This window comes from Macrobrachium nipponense, chromosome 2 (genome assembly GCF_015104395.2).
Source record: "Macrobrachium nipponense isolate FS-2020 chromosome 2, ASM1510439v2, whole genome shotgun sequence".
Classification (NCBI taxonomy): domain Eukaryota; kingdom Metazoa; phylum Arthropoda; class Malacostraca; order Decapoda; family Palaemonidae; genus Macrobrachium; species Macrobrachium nipponense.
Genome location: NC_087201.1, coordinates 57,987,140 through 58,007,139, shown reverse-complemented (window position 1 = coordinate 58,007,139; position 20,000 = coordinate 57,987,140). Strand labels below are relative to the sequence as shown.

Here is a 20,000-nt window from a genome sequence, read left to right as displayed (position 1 = left end):
GGACTTTGCGTTATCATCAATATCGAAACCAGAATTTTCTGTCGGTCTCATTTTGTTGTTGTTTTCGGAGTGATTTGTGAACTGCAAACACATGCAAACTCAGAGTTCCTTTTCCTTGGACGGAAGAAATTTTACTTGGAAACAATACAATAAAGCTGAAGGAAAAGGGACATAAAATACTTGAAAAGAAAATAAAATACACACACATACACACACACTACCTCGAAAAAAGTTTTTGTTTCCAGTATTACCTCGAGAGTAAATAAGTACACGTCATAGGAAACAGGGAAGGTGATAAAAAGCCTTGGATGTTATATAAGTAGTAGTAACTATGACCGAAAAAGAATTTTTTTTTTTTTTTTTTTTTTTTTTTTTTTTAGTTATTCAGTTGTTAGCATCCGACCCAGAAGCAGATTTGGAGCATCAAAATAACAAACAAAACGAGATTTGCAAAATGATGGAAGGCAGTTTGTAGGGCAGGAGAAGCATTTGAGACCAAGAAGTAATTTTCTCTTTCATGGAAAGTGTTAATTTTTTCCCAATTTCGTCCGTCTTCAGCACTGCTCCATTGTCTTGATCAAACTGATTATTAGTGTGTAGCATTTCACTGTTTGCATCCAGGCGTTCTTTCCAGGTTTTTATGAATTTAGTAATGACAGAGCAAGAGCCAGTACTTGAAATGATATCGAGCTTAGCGTTTTACTTTTTTTTCTTCTTTCCTTTGAGGTCTTTGCCTAATAGGTAACATATCCATGGTATTTATTACCTATGATTTTCAGAATCTCTTGGTTATGTTAGTTCCTCATATGCCTCCTGGGTATTCCTTTCCAACCTTCCACATTTCTCCTTTTAAATCTATGTCCCGAAGGGTTGAGTGCCGCCAGTGCACCTCTCACGCATTGCAATGTAGGCATTACTTCGACCCCTAGCTGTAACTCCTTTCATTCCTTTTACTGTATCTCCGTTCATTCTTTCTTCCATCTTACTTTCCACCCTCTTTTAACATTTTTTTTCTTTGTTCAACTGCGAGGTTTTCCTCCTGTTACACCCTTGTAACCTTTTATTCTCAATTTTCCTTTCAGCTCCTAATGACCTCATAGGTCCCATTGCTTGGTCTTCGGCCTTAATTGTATATTTTAAGTTTAAACCTATGTCTCTTTTAATGCAAGCCCTGTGGTATCCCCGGTCCCAGCAAGTTTGTTCTCGCTAATTCAGTTTTATGCATCGTATTTTTAACAGTGTTTTCTTCGGAGGGATGTGCGAGTTACGTGGTATGTACGTCTAGGAGTTCCGTTGCCACCTCGCTGCGTGACGTTTGATGAAGAGAAATTTGTTTGTTGTTTTTATTTCATGTCCTGTTGAACTATATGTATGAAGAAGTGAGTATTTGTGAACTTTGTCACTTTCAAGTATATTTCCGAGTTGTTTTTAAATGAACGAAAAACTTACTGTGATGTGAAAGATCTCTAATTCGTTAATCATGAGCGTGTCCTTATAACAGGGTCAGGCTAGAATAAGCATAACTGGAAACCTGCTTCAGAGAAAGACTGAAAGGGAAAGGAATCATTTCATAAGAAGCACTGCGACCATCATCATCATCATCATTAATAGCATTGGTTCTGATGCATGTTTGGTCATGGGAAATATAGAGGAATGATGTGGGACCAAGTTCAGATAGTGAAATATTCTTCGTTACATTGTACGTGTTGTAATGAACCCACTGAAAGGTAATCAATATTTATCGCTGTTTTTATGCCCCGTGTTATAAACTGTGTTCATAAATCTTATAAATAAAGACCTTGATTTCTTTAGGCTCTTAAACTTCTGTATCTTAAACTTCTGTAGCTTACAGGATCGAATTTCATCGGCGGTAATTTCCCATGTAACAATTGGATTGGATTTGGATTGTACTGCACTGCATTGTGGAATTCAGGCCAAAGGCCATGCGCTTGGATCTATGAGGTCATTCTGCGCTGAAAGGGAAATTGACAGCAAGGTTTGAAAGATGTGACAGGAGGAAAACCTTAAAGTAGTAACATTGCGAAACAAGGTAGTAAGTCAGGTGGAAGAAAGAGAATATGAACCGTATCCTAGTGCGTGTACAAAGCTTCTGACCTTCTTGTCAAATTTAGGTAAGAGAGTTTCGTTACTACTGTACTGAGATATTATATATGCAATATCAAGGCCCATGAGTATCTTTCTTAAATATTAGATATTACGACTCTACCATACAAAGTCATTTTAAACATGAAGGGAAATTGACAGAAGAGAAGTAAGCTTAACTTAAGAGGTTTGGAAGGCAATGGATGTAAATGAAAATTGAATTCTAAGAAAAATCGATGGTCCAATGTGGAACGAAAGTTAAAAGAAGGGAAATAATCTTGGATGAAAATGAACTTGTGTGAACACTTCTTGCGGCTTTGCTGGCCTTTTTTCGACTCCGCCTTGTCTCCTCATTTCTCATCCAGTTCCTTCTTCATATGCCCTGTGTACCAAGCAAACGTTTTATCTCATTAGTGCCAACCTTTTAATTCTCTTTAAAAGAAAACTATTGAGATGGCTATTTGTCTGTGTCTGCACTTTTCTGTCCGCCCTCAGATCTAAAAACTAATGGCGCTAAAGGGCTGCAAATTGGTAAGTTGATCATCCAGCTTCCAATGATCAAACATACAAATTTTCAGCCTTCTAGCCTCAGAAGTTTTTATTTTATTGACGTTTAAAGTTAGCTATGATCGTGCGTCTGGCAACGGTATAAGACAGGCCACCACCGGGCCGTGGCTGAAAGAGTCATGGTCCGTGGTTCATACATTATACGCTGTACAGAAAACTCGGCGCATTTTTAACTCTTCTTTTATTTGCATACAAAATCCAGACTTCACTTCCATGACGGACAAGGGCGAGAACTGAAAAATAGTATCTCTCGTTATATGATATTCGTTTGGGCTTTGTTTATGCCGTTGTAATTGTTCAAAAGATGAATAATCAAAAGACTAAAACGTGGAAAAGGGGAAAGGAAAGAGAGGAAACATTCGAAAATTTAAATGCTAGCAAAATTTGGCCTTCGTGGCTATTGAAATTCCGAATTGATAGACATTGATCTTATGAGAGCGGATTGAAATTCCCTTGACTAATTTTGTAATTACGACTAAACATTAGCCCTTATTCACTCTTCCATTTAGGTTATGATAATGTATGACAACATGTTTAGATTCATTTATAAAATGTTCCGTGCCTTTATACTGCGTAGAAAAATGAAACAGAAAAAGGAAAACATATTTGTTTAGACGCGAGATTATTCATGGCCAAGGAGTTGAAAACCCTCCCAGATGAAGGGCACAAACAAGTCACGATGTTCGCTCGCGGAGTCACGGTTTCGTAAGTCTTTCCAACCCGTATATATTTGATGGAGCGCCTCGAGAACGCAATGAATGTTTCTCTCATAACTTTTACTGATGCTCGTTTCATCAACAAATTATTCAATATGCCACGAATCTGGTGCTGGTGGATGCCGTTCCTGTCCATTTAGGCACTTTGATCAATTTCCCGCTCATCTTTCCACCCCCCGCCATCGTACCCAACTTTAGACGTTCTAATTAAGTATTCATGTTTCCATATGAACATTCGAGAAACTGAGAGCAGCTTCGCTCAAATGCCACATAATTACTGCAAAACAAAATACGGCTGCGTTCATCGTGATTTTCTATCACTTTCAATAATCTTTGGTTATAGTCTTAGGCTGAAAATAATGCGTTTATGAGATAATTGGAAATTTGGTTTAATCCAGTTGTTTATTGCTATTTTAGAGGTCTTGTAATTTTCAATTCTTTATATATATATATATATATATATATATATATATATACAAAAAAAGTTACGAAGGACAGGCAGGACTCTGGAAAACGTCTCCGAGGGAGATAACCACCAAAACAAACTCTCTTAATTATGTTATTCCTCGTTCAAATGTCTGGCCAAAAGACGAGCCGATCGTCGTGGTTGAACTACCTCCTCTGTGTGTTCGGCTGTTCCCTCGTCCAAACTTCTGCATCGGCACCTGCAATGGGGGTTCTTCCTTCCAATGCCTGGGCAGGAGAAAGAGAGACAACCTTGGGCAGTAGGAGTGGTGCAAACAACGTCTGTTCTAATATTTACAGTTTTAAGAACCAAATAATTTAAAAATGCATCCACAGTACATAGACAAGGAAATGAAACATATAAGAGAGGTTTTCACGAGACTGGGATACCCAAAATATTTTATGACCAAGCGTTTAACAAAGCTAGAAAAAACTTTTATAATCCACCGACCGGGAAAATATGAATTCAAAAGTAGTCAGTGTATTTCCGCTTCCTTATCATCATAGTTTGGAAAGGGTGCAACATTTATTAAAACAGAATAGGGAAAATAGGTTGGATTTAGCTTTTAGGTATAATACCTCGTTAAAATCAAGTTGATTAGGAATCATGAAAAAGAAAGGAAAGATGACGTTGGAGTTTATGTGGTACCGTGTAAAGATTGCATAAGGGTTATTATGGGGAATCTGGCAGGGGATTAGGTAAAGATTAGAGGAACATAAGCGATCATGTAGGTTGGGATCGAAATATAGTTCAGTTGCCAGACATACGTTAGAGTTAGGGCATGTAATTGACTGGGTGAAGGAGCGAGAGTAATTTACAAAGATAATAACGCAAGTAGACGCAGAGTAGTTGAAGGGGCTCTTATTAATATTTTAAACGTGTTTGATTTTAACAAATCATTTACCCAAGAGGATGCATTTTTAAATTATTTGGTTCTTAAAACTGTAAATATTAGAACAGACGTTGTTTGCACCACTCCTACTGCCCAGGTTGTCTCTCTTTCTCCTGCCCAGGCATTGGAAGGAAGAACCCCCATTGCAGGTGCCGATGCAGAAGTTTTGGACGAGGGAACAGCCGAACACACAGAGGAGGTAGTTCAACCACGACGATCGGCTCGTCTTTTGGCCAGACATTTGAACGAGGGAATAACATAATTAAGAGAGTTTGTTTTGGTGGTTATCTCCCTCGGAGACGTTTCCAGAGTCCTGCCTGTCCTTCGTAACTTTTTTGTATATAATTTTGAAAAGAAAAATCAGTACGGCTGATGAGGTCTACTGATCAAGTAGACGAAAGCTCCCGTCCTTTTATGTATTTTTAATACACATTTTACATAATTGTGGACTTTGATTACTTGAGATTTTCCAGTCACGTTATGGTGATTTTTTGAGATATATATATATATATATAATAACTGAATCACGAAGTTAGGAACGTGATAAATCCATAAATAAGATAAATGCCACGAAGGAAAAATAAACGAAGGAGTCTGCAAGATCTTTTAACTTTAAAAGTCCTTTACTGAGCAGCTACTGACAAAAATACGAGAAAAGACAATACAAGAAGGTTCGTATAACTGACAGATAGGGATTATAAAGGGATTAGTACCTAGAATCCGACACACCTGGAAGATAAGAAACCTTCCCAAACAAGCATAAACAATGGGTGCAATTAAAGGTTTAAGACAATCATCTCACATACAATCTCCAGACAATTAAAGGATTATAGGTGACAGCTATTCGGAACTTGGTAAACAAAACCCTATTCACAAAACATGACAGATATACATTACAACAAAATTTAATAACTCTAAGGCAACTGATTTTTATTTAAGTCAGTAATTATATCTTTGAGGTCATTCTTAAACATGTTGAAGATACAAGGGTCTAAATGAAAAGGGCCACGACTAACATTGAAATTACAATGAAAAGTAAGTTGTATTAAAGCAGATTCTAAAAGATTTCGTGATAAGACATCTCTTGACCATGCAATTACTGAACTATCAATCCAATTAATTCGGTGGTTGTTTTCACTTAAATGAATGAATAATGCATTAGATTTTTTCGCCAGTTTTTACAGAGTATTTATGCTGGCTTAGCCTCACTTCTAAGCCTTTGCTGGACTGTCCGAATAGAATGAGGACAATCCATACATGGAATATATATATTATGTTGTTGCTTTCTCTGGGGCCATTTTTTATTAACATTCTTTTTAGTGTGTTATTATAGGAAAAAACAAGGTTGACATTAAAAGCTTTTAAATATAGTTTAATGGTTTCAAATCCGTTAAAATAAGGCAAACTGAGAATGTTCTTAGAATTTTCTTTCTGTGTGTTATTTACAGTATAAAACTTTTTGTGGGCTTTATTATAACAAATGTCTAATGCATTATTCATTCATTTAAGTGAAAACAACCACCGAATTAATTGGATTGATAGTTCAGTAATTGCATGGTCAAGAGATGTCTTATCACGAAATCTTTTAGAATCTGCTTTAATACAACTTACTTTTCATTGTAATTTCAATGTTAGTCGTGGCCTTTTTCATTTAGACCCTTGTATCTTTAACATGTTTAAGAATGACCTCAAAGATATAATTACTGACTTAAATAAAAATCAGTTGCCTTAGAGTTATTAAATTTTGTTGTAATGTATATCTGTCATGTTTTGTGAACAGGGTTTTTGTGTTTTACCAAGTTCCGAATAGCTGTCACCTATAATCCTTTAATTATCTGGAGATTGTATGTGAGATGATTGTCTTAAACCTTTAATTGCACCCATTGTTTATGCTTGTTTGGGAAGGTTTCTTATCTTCCAGGTGTGTCGGATTCTAGGTACTAATCCCTTTATAATCCCTATCTGTCGTTATACGAACCTTCTTGTATTGTCTTTTCTCGTATTTTTGTCAGTAGCTGCTCAGTAAAGGACTTTTAAAGTCGAAAGATCTTGCAGACTCCTTCGTTTATTTTTCCTTCGTGGCATTTATTTATATATATATATATATATATATATATATTATATATATTATATGGGATATAGTATCATGTATATATTGGTTAATTATGTTTAGTTTAACCTTAAATTCAGAACCCATTTTCTTTATTTGTCTTTTCAGAACGAAACTCCAGCTGAGTGGCGCCGGAATCCAATGACACCGTGAGTACTTACCATTCAGCGAATCCATTATGTCTGTAGTGTCACGTATTTATTAGATTGATTCAAGAACAATGGAATGTTTATACCTCTGCAGTGTCCTTTTGTATCTGGATATTTCCTTTCGTTGACATTCTCGTACAATAATGCGGCTGGTGAGTATCTAACACATTTTGCTTACCAATGGAGAATTTGTCTTTCCAGAGCACATAGAGAATTAGGAAAATGTTTTCCATTTAGTGTAGGAGACGCCTACGTGCTTTTCGGTGAAGCGTTATTTCATGAAATGGAAGGTCTTCGCTTTCACAGCGATCATCGAACCACGGCTCCCAATTCACCGGACTTCACAGACTTTTTCGAAGAGAAGCGTCTCTATTTTTGCAAATTAAAAAGGAAAAAAATGTAAAAAAAAAAAAAAAAAAAAATCTCTGTAATCGTTTTTTGTTACTTAATAAAATAATGTCGACGAAAAGATTTTTTTTTCCATTGGAAAGCTACTGCAAATATTTTGGGAAACCTTGCACAGACGTCTGACAGGAGAGGAAACCGAGCACATACATGGGAAAAACAAAAAGTTTGTTGAATTGTTCAGAGTAAGATAACTTATAACACTAAAGACTATTGCCTTAAGGCGGCTTGTAAGGTGAAATGGGATAGGAAGCCTAGTGTGGACCTCCGGACTGTTAGCTGATAGGGACGTGCTGAGTTTATGACCCAAAGTTTGAATTCCAGTATTTTCCCAATGTATTGTTTTAAGATGCTTTTTAGTTTTCTGTAAAATAAAATGACTGAGATGGCTATTTGTCTGTCCGTCCGCACTTTTTCTGTTCGCCCTCAGATCTTCAAAACTACTGAGGCGAGACTTAGAGGCTGCAAATTGGTGTGTTGATCATCCACCCTCATATCATCAAACATACATTACAGCCCTCTAGCCTCAGAAGTTTTTTCTATTTTATTTAAGGTTAAACTTATCCAAGGTCAGGCATCTGGCAACGCTATATGACAGGCCACCACCGGACCGTGACTGGAAGTTTCATGGGCCGAGGCTCATACAGCATTATATGCTGTACAGAAAAATTGATTGCTCCGAAGAAACTTTGTTGAGTTTCATTGTTTTGGGGGAATAGTTGTTGATTACTTATTTAGCGCTTTCGAACTTGACGCTGTGTCGCAATTAAACATCAAAAGTCAGTAATCATTTGCTTGAATTACTGGTAATGTATTAGTATCATATCTCTTATTTTGATGTATACACTATATTTCTTTGATTTCAATTTGTAGTTTTCGACTTTTCCATCACCCTGGTGTCTACCCTGTCAGACAAAATCGCACCGCTGTGGTCTGATAACATCAGTCTTAGGAATCACTCATGACGAAGGACCGGAAATCAGTTGCTGTTGTGTCATCTTCATCCCCCACCATCATTCTTTTGCCGCTGTCAACTCACCCCCCCCCACCCCCCCCCCCCTCCGACCCCCTTTCTTCTTCTTCATTTTTATTGTGTTGAGTGGTACAAGGATTAATATGAACTGATTCGTGTCATATAAAATTCACTAAAATTCGGGATTACATACCGAAGGGGAATTTATAAGTGATAAGCGATCCGTCACCAGGAGATCCCAGTGGTCAGGATTACTGGAAAGTTGATCTCCAAACATCCGGTGGTTCGCGTCCACTTTTTGACGGGTTGCTTATTACTTGTAAATTCTCCTTTGGTATTTATTCCAAAGTTGACTGGATTTGATATTGAACGAAATTTGTAGCTTAATATTCGTGAATATAAATAATGTCCAGGTGTGTGAAAAAATACGTTACATATACACACTATAATATATATATATATATATCTATATATATATATATATTATATATATATATACATATATATATATATATCGTCACGATGTGTTCCAAATACCTGGTTATTACACTTACCAATCCTACAATTCCAAGTTACCTAACTACAGCCAGATACCTGAATTCTCATAACAAATAAAATACGGCTGAATACTCTAAAAGGCAACAGTGATCCCTTAAAAAAAGTTATCAGCCATGCGAGGTATCAAAATATATTAAAGTTTATCAAAACGATTGTGAGCTATTCATATATGCTAAAAGTTAATTAAAGGGCTTCACTCGATGAAACAACTGTAACTAACTCCCCACTCAGGGTCACTTCAGCAAAAACTAAGGAACTGATTGTTCCTAAAATTTGGATGAGACCTAAACCTGTGCATTGTTGGTTCTGGTACTTGACATTATGGATGGTTGCGCTTGCTACTTATAATAAAGTTATAATCTTCACTCAGATTAGCAGCTTTGTCAAGTTTCTTAACCTCTCTCTCTCTCTCTCTCTCTCTCTCTCTCTCTCTCTCTCTCTCTCTCTCTCTCTCTCTCTCTCTCTCTCTCTCTCTCTCAAATAGGCTCTTATGTGTTCAGGAATTCATCTAACATATTGTTCTAAAACTACTAACTCTTCACGTTCATCTATAGATTTAACATAGCAGCCTCCAACCGTCGTTTGAAACACCCCACTTTGTAGGCACAGTCCAAAAAGGTCATCTTCTCATCTTTTCTAAAAGATCTGAATCTTTCATTATAATACTCAGGGGTCATCTGGTAAACTTGTAATCTTTACACTGGTCAGCTGATAATGTTACGTAGGTACTTCTCCCTTTACCAATCAAGACACTTTGTAACAATTACCTATTTATCTTACGGCCATCCCATACCTGAAGCCACTTTTTCAAAGTGATCAAAAAGCTCATCTGGACCTTCTGTAAATTTGGGAATCAACTTCTGCACTCTTACTACATCAAATACAGGCGCTTGACTACTTTGGGTAGGGTTAGAAGGTGTCAAAGGTAATGTGGAGCGAGCATTTATCAATTCTGTATCTCCTTCATATCTTGCTTTCTCCCTTTCCTCTTTTTCTTCTTCTGCTGTTTTTTCTTCTCTCTCTTTCTTTTCTTTCTCTCTTCTCTCTGTCCTCTCTTTCTTTATCAGCTGTCTTCTTTCTCTTTCTGCCACCATTCTCAACTTAATAAAGTTTTCTTCTCTTTCCTCTTTCTTTTTCTGCTTGTATTTTCAACTTAATCAAGCTTTCTTCTGCAGCTATGCCTCTAAACTCTGTCTACATCAGTGTTCTCTTTCTTTTCACCCTCAGACTCAACATAGGTATTATTTGCTGTTGCCTGTTTATAAACTCTGTCTCAGCTTCGCTCAGTAATACTTGTACCGTTCCCAACTCTCGGTCTATTTTACCAGTCCATCAATGCTTGTATTGCAATACATTTTACTGGTGCCTTAATCATACTATTAGACACTTTACCACCACAGGCCATGGCTAAAGTAATCCATCCTGCTAAAGTCAACCTAGATTCAGACAATACCTGGATGGAAGGAGTTGCTAAAAATTCCTGATCATTGAACAGAACCATTTTCTCTGAGTTACTCAACCAAACAATTCTCGCAATACAATGCTATAACAACTATGTAGTCACTCTCCTATCAAAATTTCCTTAAACCACATGTATATATCATAAACCAGAGTGATATTTTGTTTTGTTCCCGGGTCTGGGCACCAATTTAATCTGTCACAATGTGTTCTAAATACCTGCTTATTACACTTACCAATCATACAATTCAAAACTTACCTCATTACAGCCAGATACCTGAACTCTCATAATAAATAAAGTAGGGCTGAGTACTCTAAACTCAACAGCGATTCCTTAAAAAAGTTATCAGCAATGTGAGGTATCAAAATATATTAAAGTTTATCAAAACAATTGTGAGGTATTCATATAGGCTAAAGTTAATTAAAAGGGCATCACTCTATCAAAAAACTGTAACTGTCTCCCCAATCAGAGTCCTTTCAGAAAAAACTGAAGAAGAAAAACACAATCTCTAGTGTATTTACATGTGTTAATTCCTACCACTGGTGGTTAATAAATGAAAAGCTATAGTAAAACTTTAAATACAATTTTTTATTAATTCAAAATTTATAATAAAAATTTGCAATCTTATTTTGAAGAAAAATTACTTTTACTTGAGAAAAAACACAAGACTTGATTAATGAATCAGATTATTAAACAAAAGTTAAATTATCAAAAAACAGTGAGATGTGAAAAAAATTCAAGTAAACAATTTGATAACAGAAGAACATACAAAAACACAAAAAACTGAAAAGTGTAAAATGAAATAAATTCACTAAAAAATCCTTATTTGACTGGTCTACTAAACACAAATTAATTTAAATAACACACAAAAATCAACTCTGTTTGAATAATACCTGTTAAAACTTCAAAATATAGGTTTAAAACATGGTTAAACTTGTAAAATTCACTTTACCTTACACAAGCTTTCACAAGATTACCCAAAATGCAGCTGCTTGAAATTCACTAAACTCACTGTAATACTTGTATAGATTTCAGAATCAGATAATAGAGTGACCGATAAAGAAACAATTTGCGTTGTTGTAAAAATGTTACTAAATGGATCTAGAGAGAGAGAGTCTCTTTTTAAATATACACCACACATATCTCGGCCTCACTGTGAATGTAAATTTTATCTCCAGTTAAAAACAAGACCCCGTAGATCATTCAAGTAAAAAAAGGATAATGTCATTAAATGCAAAACGTTTTGGGCCAAAATGGATGCGTTGAGGACTGATCAGAGTTTAAATGACATAATAGCCATTATTTTTCTGCAATAATTACTCCCAGTAATTCTCATAAAGTCGTACGTGACGTAAGGCAAAACGTTTTGGACAAAGCTTTTCATAAGATGTCAACGCGGTCGATACAATAAATCATATGCTCGACGTGTTTAGTAAACAGACGAACGAGCGGGAGCCTTCCCTTATCTCGACTGTCAATGCTGGTACTTATTGTTCGATGACAACTTCAGAACACATGGTAGTTTGGATGATAAAATCTTCTCTCTGTCTCTTACGTTATTATTGAGAAATGTATTATTAATTCTGAATTGTGATATCTAACATACGTTACATACGATATTTCAGTAGTTGTTGTTACGATAAATAACATTTTAAACTATGCAATATCTGTATAAAGAAAAATCAGTAACATGGCATAACATTCTGGAAAGATCGTATTTTATACAGTTTACAAGAGTATATATATATATATATATATATATATATATATATATATATATATATATATATATATATATATATACATACACGCGCGCAATTCCTATTGAAGTTAATGGCATTATTTGCAGGGACTATCTTTTTACCTAAACTTTGAATCAGTCAATATTTTTTGCTAGCCAAGCTCCTGAGAACCAAGAAAAATGATTCCCATTTCTATTTGTTTATTATAGTCGACGGGTCGTATTGTAAGGTTTAGAGAGAGAGAGAGGTAGTCAGGTACTGATAATTTATTTACTGTTGTTTTTTATTAAGCTGACCTTATGTCAGCAGCTTTCAACGTGGTGGGGCCGTTGGCATTTATTTACAGGTGAGCTCAGGTTATAAATAGGTGTGCGGACGGATATGTAGTGCGTGCCGACACTGACACAAAAATGACACGATCCGATCCGGATTTGTTTCTTGACATGCTAATTTACATGAATATTATTTGCTATATTGAGTTAACATATGTGAATGATATGTCGGCGGCAAGGCCGCAAAGTACTAATATAAAGATATGAGGTACAACGCGGACAAGAAAACTACATCTGCACATTTAAGCAAAAAGCGTTGTCCTTACAGTATCCCCACCTACCAGTGGAGTCTTCAGGACTAGAATACAAATTGACATAACTGACAGGAGTGATGTATATCTGTTGGTCAGCGGGTCCCATTCTCCTGTTTGTAGTCTGTGCGGCAGCAAGGGCCTTCTCTCGTTCCGCAGGACACGGCATATTCCACGGCGAGCAGCGGTGGGGGTGAGAAAGGGGCCTCATTTCCGTCTCTGGCTGATGGTTTTGGTCGCTTCCATTGTTGGTGTGTTCTGTCGCATTCGGGGGTATTCTGTCGCGCGTCTCTCCCTGTTTATTCTCACAAATGTCGCAGGATTTCCTTGAAGAAGGGAAGATGAAGTCCGCGTTCTTTGTACGTTTAAAAAAAGGCCGTTGTTAATTTATACTTACGATTTCTGCTATTTGCAATCTGTGGATCTGGGCTTCTTTATAATTCTTCAAATTTTGGTTTCCGGTCGTGGTTGTCTACGTAATACTGGAATACAGCCCCTTGGTTGCGGTGAGCCTGTAATCGTCGTCGTTGAGTGGCAATGGTGCGACCTATGTAGCAATTACTGAGGGCTTGACATGCCCCTTCGGCACATTTGAATTTAAATACAACCTTTGGCATTTAAATTTAAATCTGGGCGGTGTTATTTCGCATTTCGTGGCTGCTGACCAGTTCGGGGAGCAGTAGCATTATTTTAGCAAAAAGAATGACGTTACATGACTCTGCTCTCATTCACACTCCCTTAAACTGGAGATTGCATATTGGGGTAAAAATGGAGAGAGAGAGAGAGAGAGAGAATAAGAAATGTAAAAAGACTCAAATTTTTATATAACAATTCAAGATGCAGACCAACTACTGATGACGTACCGGGGGGAGACTGTTAAAAAAAATGGCGTAATAAGAGAACATTAATATCGTCAGGATAGGTGACACTCCGGAAATCTTGAAAGACTCCGTATACCAATATTTTGCACGATTGAGGAAGAGACGTGCAGGGTCGGTTTATCAAAAGCGAATTTAAGTTAATTTCATATATTTAAAGTAACATTTTTAATCAAAAGGTCAAAGTGAGAGGTATTTAATGTTTCGACCGGCAACCGTCATATTTCGATTTTTGTTGTTATTATTGCTGTCGGCGGAATCAGATTGAGTGCAGGAAACAGGCAAACAAGCTCCAAAAGTTACATGAAGCGTAATACTTATCTGAAATGGGTATAAAAAAGTAGAAAGTGCCCTTTTCAGTTTTGCCTTTCATCTATTCTTATGTAAAATAAAATGAAAAAGAAAATAACACGGCCATCTAAACTGAGTCCATAAAGCTTTCTGTTTCTATCTTTATTTTTTCATCTCTGCACATTTGAATGTTTGCCATTATTTGCGAGTTAACGTCCTAATAAAAGTGAAGCAGCCACGCTGTCGTGTGGCTCCTCGGCGTTTTTATATGAATTTGTCAAATACATACATGAAGAGAGAAAGTGGCCTCTCTTGAATTAGATAATCAAAATCCATCTGCTCCAACAAACGATAAAGTGTTATATCGGTTTGGGAATATATACCGTAGTTGTTCATGCTGGCGCGCATTTGTTGAAATTCAATTTTGACTTGAGCACTGACGTCTTGATTTACAATCAGCGGTCTTTTCACTATTTTTATGTTTCGGAATATAGCTATAGGATGTCAATATTAATACTTTTGGGTGCTTTTTGAAGAGTAAATACTATATGCGTCAATATGGACGTGGCAGGATATCCATATCTACTCCAAAGATAAACGGTAGACTTACCAACATAGTCCACCGGGGCATCCACGGTCATAGCATAAGAACCGGGATAGGTATCACACTCATCTATTAATTGGGTCCTACCTGTGTTGGGCTGAGTGGTTTTTCATCAGACGGCATGTTGTCTTCTCATAGCTGTGACGAATATCAAGATTTACGTGTTCATCATCTCGGTGTTTGAAGCTGATGCAAAACTTGTAAACCATTAATATGGGATGTCCTGTCTTGTACTGAGGATAGCTACATGCCATTCATCGAGGGCCCCTCGCATTTCAGTGTCAAGTCACGAGTACTGAGCAGTAATGACTTTTGCAACTTTATCTAAATCTTTAAGGGTAGAAGGCCACGAGGTCGGCTGGAAATAACTCTCACATACTTAGGTGCTGATATGCGATACGTTTTTATCTGTCTGAGCAGTCGCCTGCCATTTGATTATTTTTGGAGTTGAAGCTATTTCATACAACTGGAGAGTGATATACTTCCTAGTCATATCTCATATGTTATTTGCCAACTCGGAATGAGTGCTGTAGAATGAAAGGATAAGGCAGAATGAACACGCTAAGGAAGGCACGCCCCCAACCTAACAGGATGAATTTGTATGCATCTTATTACCTTGCTCTAAATCCACTCTCCTTCTTTATAAATAGTTGAACTGTTGTTTTTATTAAGAATAGTGACAACTCTTTTCCTCCAACTCAGATACCTTCCTATATCTGTTTCAGGTTGCTCTCACAAGTAAACCGAAACTACGTAACTATAGTTCTAACTATCACTTAAGCAGTTACTGAAATCTGGGTTTCATTGCTCGTAGATTATTTCTTACCCTCGCTGTTGCTGCTGCTGCTCTTGTTCTTGCTCCTGTTCCTGCTCCTGCTCCTGCTCCTGCTCCTGCTCCTCCTCCTCTTCCTCAGTATTTTATGAGTGTAAATAAACTAACATTCCCCTGTCTTCCACTTAATCTGAACTTTGAAGTCTGTTGAATATTTTAATAAAAGTTCTTGTATATTTCCTTATAGAAAAAAATTTTCCCTACATAGAAAAAAATGTTCTCTACCAAGACTTTAAAAACCCTTTTCCTTTTCCTTCGGAGAATCCATGACTAGACCAATACTTACTTCTATTAATCTATCAATTTTCACTGATGGATAGTGTAAGGTTCACAGTTGTTTCAGTTTCGACTGTACTTCACTTTTTTCCTATTGACCAAGCTTCCTTTTCGTCTCACCTGGTTTTAACTTCACCTACGAAGAGTTCAAGGAGCAAGAGCCCGTGCCAGTTCCATCCTGACTTAATCAAACACAATAACAAAACATTATGAAATGTTTTTACTCTTGCACTCTAACCATTTTTATCAAATGACTCGAATTCCAGCAGAGACTTCGGAGAACGAAAAAATTGAGAATATGTAACTTATACTTTCAGGAAAGAATTTTTTTTTCATTTCTTGCAGTTTACACAAATAAAATAGTTTCACGATTGGTACAGCTGATGTTGCGTATGCTATGAAACTAGTTTAATAGTTTTTTTTTTTTTAGTTTATTAGACTTTGAAAACAATAGGGATATGAATGTAGATATGCAGACTCAGGCAAATAAGCAGGAAGTGTATGGCAAAGACATATATTTACAACCAGGATGTGTATATTATTGACACAATATACTATCCAGCATTTTAGCTTTGGCCATTATTGAACATCTGGCAATTCTGAGGCCACCATGCAATGCCTGCATCAGCCTCCAGGCAAAGGTCGGGTCACTGAAATGAGAATTTCCGCGTTTACGAGCCGAAGATCAACTCTGATTGAAAGAAAGCTCGGAACCGAGGGATGTGTAGTTGAGGCGAGAGGCAAAACCAACGTATTCTGGCACTCTGTAAAGGTTCTTTGCAGTGTGCCTTAGTCCCCAAGCTGCAGTCCCTTTCGTTCCTTTTACTGTACCTCCTTTCATATTCTCTTTATTCCATATTACTTTCCACCCTCTCCTAACAATTGATTCATAGAGCAACTGCGAGGCTTTCCTCTTACGCCTTTCAAACCTTTTTCTGTCCATTTCTCTTTCAGCGTTGAATGACCCCATAGGTCTTCAGCGTTGAATGACCTCATAAGTTCCAGTGCTTGATCTTTAGCCCAAATTCTATATTCCATTGAATTCAATCGGCAATTTTGCCATTAAATTTAAAAGGAGAGAATTCCTCATCATGGGATGCGATATGGACGGAACGAATGACAGAGGCTTCAAGGATTTCTACAAAGTCGATGCTATCATACGCAAGGGTTATACGCACATGAAACGTAGCTTTAAGAATATTAATACAAATTTTGAGTATATTTTCTTAAATCTTTATCTATATATGGACATACCTGTCTGTCTAATAGAATGCTTTTATGAAAATACATATTCACGCGTCATCCTGAAAGCTTAATTGATGGATATGTACGTTGTGCGCACATATATGATAATGATTTTTATTACTCTTTTTGTTAAGTGGATTTTAGATGAAGAGTTGCTCATGCTAGAATAGTATGGAACTGCTAAAACAGTCTCATGAATAATATTCAGTGTTATTCATCTTTACATCACAAAGAATATTCGAGGTGATAATTAAGAGGTCTAATGTTTTCCGATTCAAATCTCAAGTGTAACAGAGATGGCACCTTCAAGGGTACCTTTCGATTTCATGGTCATTGTCACTCTGCCTTCCTTTTAATCCATTATTTTGTCCTCTCGTATATATTTGATAATGTTTCTTTCAGTGCTTTACATGGCTTCTGTTTTTTTGTGATTACAGACAGACATGCAGTTATGCCTTTGTTGACAGACAGACAGACAGAGTTATGCCTTCGTTGTGAAGCAATGCTTTGGAGATTGTTATGTTATAGATTGCTATGATTATGGATGACTGATGGTTACTGGTCAAGTTTTTTTTCGTGATGTTAGAAGCATATTAGGGTAATCACGGCATCTTGCTTAGTTTTCCTCTTATTTGTTAGTTGTGGATGTTCGCATACCTTTCCAGTGACATTAGTCGTTGCTCTTGTCTCTCAGAAAGGTGCTACAGGTGTATTTGTTGACATTATTTTGATTGTTGTCGCAAACGTTGCTTTCGGAGTGTGTTTCAGTAGTTACTGCTTGTCACATGTCTTGTCGAAGGCTCTCGTTAGTCATGTCCATTGTAACGTGAGCTCTTCATTATGTCATTACCTTCAGCTCCAAAGTAAAATTCCTAAATTTGACCCTTGAGCTCTAAATAGACTGTTGTCAGCTTGTTTACCTTCTCAAATAGGGCCATGTAAAGGAACGGAATACCCAAACACCGCTGCAAACCAGCCCGAGTTGACAAACGAAGTTCTACTCTACGGGGTCGTTTTACTGTCAGTGTTTGGCGAGGTCCTCACGTTGAAGCACCATCATGGCAGATTCTAAAATGGGAGGTTGTGGAACATTGGCTGTCAAGTATCTCGTCTTTTCCTTCAACCTGATTTTCTGTCTGTCAGGACTCGCATTGATAGCAGTTGGCGGGGTTGCTCAAGGGTTTTTCCGCCAATACATCCAGTTTTTCGAGGGCCAGTATCAGACTCCTGCCATAGGTCTAATCATCCTCGGTGCCATCATCCTGGTCGTGTCTTTCTTTGGCTGCTGCGGGGCAAAGAGAGACAGTGTCATCATGCTGTGGATCTACATAGGTTTGATGATTGCGATACTGCTGTGCGAAATTGCTGCCGTCATCACCGTAGCTGTGTTGCGACATGACATCGAAAAGCTCGTCCAGAAGAACTTGAATGAAACGATGAGTCATTACAAAGACCCAAAGGCTCTTCCCACAGTGCTTTGGAATGATATGCAACACAAGCACAGGTGTTGTGGAGTGATGAGCTACCTCGACTGGAAGAACACGCCATATGGTGCTCATGTCCGCGGTGTCCCCGACTCTTGCTGTGTTTCAGAAAGGCCTGATTGTGGCCATAATATTTTTAGGTCTCTGTCAAGTGGAAGTGGCTTTGTCGTTCCTAAAATTCACTCGGGAGGGTGTTACCAAGCCCTTTACGATGCTGCGAAGAGTAACGTCGGAGCTATTGGTGGAGTGATTGCTGGCTTGGCATTTATACAGATTCTGGGGATCTGCATGTCGTCATTCCTCATCAAGCGGGCGAGGGAGCGCTATGACAGTCTAGGTCGGCACTGAAGTTTCCCGTGGCTTGTTATTAGTTTGGTCGGCTTTGTGTTTTTAAGTGTTCCGAACTGTAAATGCGACGCCGAATTTTGAATTTACATTTTAATCTAATTGTTATTGAAGGTGAACAGGCGGAGGAGTATACCAAGCAATAAAATAAGCTACAATATTTTATTACTATATTGTGTCAAGCATTTCGTGTATTTTAAACAATATTTAAAATCTTTAGCACTAAAAGAATATTCAATGTCGTCATATTTGCACTTTAGTATTCATGTTGCGTTTGAGATTATTACAAAAAATGTTCTATATTTCATAACTGTTAAGTACTCAAATCCTGCTTTATAGAGGCTATGGAATTTTAGTTATTTTCAGTGTCATATGTAACTTTATCACTGTTATTCATTTGTGTAATAAAGAAATGCTTAGTGTGCTGTTTGTGCTTTATTAAGGTTTTCTGAAAATAAAGTATTTACTGATGTCCTGTTCATTAGTTGTAGTGTCCACTGCAAATATCTTTGTAGAAAAAGGGGTGGCGAGGGAGGTGGTCATCTATTGGTGACCTTGGGAAAAGAGAGAAGTGGTATCTTAATTTCCATTTCGAGCCATCGAAGGAAGGCAGAAAATTATTGGCAATACTGGCTTTTAAAAGTAGTAGCTCGAACTAGTTTAGTTGAAGTAAATAGAAAGGTAACATTGAGTTGTCTTTGTAAATTGGTAAAAAAGGTTTTAAAAAGTTAAACAAGTATATATTAACTACCATTTTCACCCAATATAAGCACAGAGGACCCAGCAGAGTGGTACATTTCATGGTGCACAAGTAAGCAACGTTTCAGGGCTTAAATGGAGATTATATTCCCCATTTAATTTTATTAAAGCTTTCTGCCTCACTAAATGGACTGGAAAAAACATGGCAATAACTGGCATTTGAAGTAACGGATTGGCAGTGGTTCAGGTTGTTACTAGATGTTAATATGCGGAATCATTTATTTGAAGCCTAACAGAAACTTATTCATAAAAGAAGGTTTGCCGAGAGATTTGACGGAGGAAAACATCCGCAGCGAAATGCGAAAGGCATCGGTCACGTCTCGTTATAACCTTTAAAGAATGACATTCCTCCGCAATGGCTTTAATATGTTCCTAACAGTTAAGAAGAAATATGTTTTTTCCTTAAGGTTGGTACACTTGGTAGGGAAGGTTGGGGGTGGGGGGGCCTGGTCCCCTCCTCCACAACTGGCCGGGGATGAGGGGGAGATCCCCAACTGTCATGACTTCTGGAATGAGAGAAAGGGAGACATTAATACTTTCTGCTAGGTAATGCTATACTAACA

The 20,000-nt window shown here is 37.3% G+C and overlaps 1 protein-coding gene across 3 annotated transcripts in view; it reads left to right on the top strand.

The window, feature by feature from the left end:
* LOC135220610 (TM2 domain-containing protein almondex-like) overlaps window positions 1-20,000 on the top strand; it is a 245,560-nt gene that overhangs the window by 18,830 nt on the left and 206,730 nt on the right. For 2 of the 3 annotated variants that reach the window (XM_064257915.1, XM_064257913.1), the window contains exons 2-3: window positions 6,963-6,995; window positions 7,031-7,155. In XM_064257915.1, coding sequence (XP_064113985.1) covers window positions 7,080-7,155 — 76 coding nt within the window. In that variant the 5' untranslated portion in view covers window positions 6,963-6,995; window positions 7,031-7,079. Of the gene's footprint in view, window positions 1-6,962; window positions 7,004-7,030; window positions 7,156-20,000 lie in introns of all 3 variants that reach the window. The other variant, XM_064257914.1, reaches the window with a different exon arrangement.